This window comes from Sinocyclocheilus rhinocerous, unplaced genomic scaffold, assembly GCF_001515625.1.
Source record: "Sinocyclocheilus rhinocerous isolate Xijiao unplaced genomic scaffold, SAMN03320098_v1.1 scaffold57, whole genome shotgun sequence".
NCBI lineage: Eukaryota > Metazoa > Chordata > Actinopteri > Cypriniformes > Cyprinidae > Sinocyclocheilus > Sinocyclocheilus rhinocerous.
The window spans coordinates 861,264-863,303 of NW_015652130.1; the positions used below are offsets into that span (position 1 = coordinate 861,264).

Here is a 2,040-nt window from a genome sequence, read left to right on the forward strand (position 1 = left end):
GTATCTAAAGCAATGACATTCAGACTTTTAAAGTGTAATTTAAGTCTCCGAATATTGCATTTCATTAAATTCAGTGTGCAACTATCATCACAATCTCTTCTAAGATGACGTGCAGCTTCAGTGTAGGCAGCCTCAAGCCGTTGCGGCGCAGCGCGACGCGTCGCGAGGCGTCATCGTTCACTTCTAGTGTAGACTCGGTGTCAGAATCGCACCGCTCTCCTTTAAGACGGACCCACCCTTGCTGTCACCGGAACAAAACAAGAACGCACTAGACACGACGTCTACGTGCTCCGCCGCGATCTCCACAATAGACTGGATGCGTACGTATATAGGCTGGTATTTATTCAAAAATGATGTTTCGATGAAGCGTCTTGGGTTGTTTTCGGCCTACGCGATCAGATCAGATCATGGAGACGGATACGTGTTTATTAGTGTGTAATACAAGTCGTTTTTCTTCGACAAATAATGGATTACACAGCATCTGGTTTGAAGCCTGAAGAACCAACCGTACGACGCCGTTATGATCAAAACGACGCTCGAGATGTCTTGGATCTCCAAAAGGCTCGAGGTATGGTCATATAAAAGACTCAACTGATTGTTAACGGCTGATATTTTGTACATCAAACTGGGGGACCAGGACTGCTTAATGTCGGATTACAAAGCCCAGGCTGGGTTGCGCTTGCACAGATGGCGAACACAAGTGATCCAGGGGGAAGCAACCCCTCGCTCCAGAATTATGCCATCACTGCGTCTGCGGTCAAACTGGCGTCTTTGGGTCTCATCACCTGCATCAGCCTGCTCGGGAATACCATGCTCTCCGTGCTGGTGCTGAAAGACAGCTCGCTCCACAAGGCTCCGTATTACTTCCTCCTCGACCTGTGCGTGGCAGACATCATCCGCTCGGCCGTGTGCTTCCCGTTCGTGATGATCTCCATCAACAGCGGCTCCGTATGGAGCTACGGCATCATCAGCTGCAAGATCATCGCGTTCATGGCCGTCTTGTTCTGCTTCCACATCGCCTTCCTCCTGTTCTGCATCAGCGTAACGCGCTACATGGCCATCGCGCACCACCGGTTCTACTCCAAACGCATGACGCTTTGGACATGCGTCGCGGTCATATGTATGGTGTGGACGCTCTCGGTCGCCATGGCGTTTCCCCCGGTCTTCGACGTCGGGACCTACAAATTTATCCGCGAGGAAGAGCAGTGCATATTCGAGCACAGATACGTGAAAGCCAACGACACGCTGGGCTTCATGCTCATGCTGGCCGTGATTGTGGCCACGACGCACGTCGTGTATGTCAAAATGCTGTGCTTTGTTTACGACCACCGCAAAATGAAGCCCGCACAGCTGGTTCCGGCTATCAGCCAGAACTGGACCTTCCACGGACCGGGCGCGACGGGCCAGGCCGCTGCCAACTGGATCGCGGGGTTTGGACGCGGTCCGACGCCGCCGACGTTAGTGGGCATCAGGCAGGCGTCACACAACGCCAACCGGAGGCTGCTCGTGCTGGACGAGTTCAAGATGGAGAAACGGATAGGGAAGATGTATTACATGATCACGCTGGCGTTTCTGCTGTTCTGGGCGCCCTACATCGTCTCGTGCTACACCCGGGTGTTTGTGAAGGGAAACGCGCTACCACAGGTGTACCTGACCGCGGCCGTGTGGCTGACGTTCGCCCAGGCGGGGGCCAATCCCATCATATGTTTCATATTCAATAAGGAGCTGAGGATGAGATTCAGAGCCTGTTTGCCGTGTTGCCTGACTACACAAACACCCATGGAGCCCTACTGCGTGATTTGAAGTGTTTTGCTCACTTGTTTTCACTGGCTATGCCTGCTTGTCAAACATACAGTGGCCCCAAAAAGTATAGAAGAGACCTGGGAGTGCTCAAACGTATCCCATATTTTTCTGCTTCAAAATAAAGCCGTTTATAATTCTATTATTTCTCCCTAAACAGCATATTTCACAAAAAGTGCTGCTGTAACAAGCCACCCATTCAGGAAATGCAACTTTAATTGAAATCAATAAAAAATAACA

General features: G+C 51.1%; 1 protein-coding gene across 1 annotated transcript; it reads left to right on the plus strand.

The window, feature by feature from the left end:
* The first annotated feature begins 269 nt into the window (after positions 1 to 269).
* Positions 270 to 2,040, plus strand: LOC107713489 (probable G-protein coupled receptor 173). Its single transcript, XM_016519003.1, has one exon. It carries the CDS (start codon positions 688 to 690, stop codon positions 1,801 to 1,803), a length of 1,116 nt encoding a protein of 371 aa, XP_016374489.1. The 5' UTR covers positions 270 to 687; the 3' UTR covers positions 1,804 to 2,040.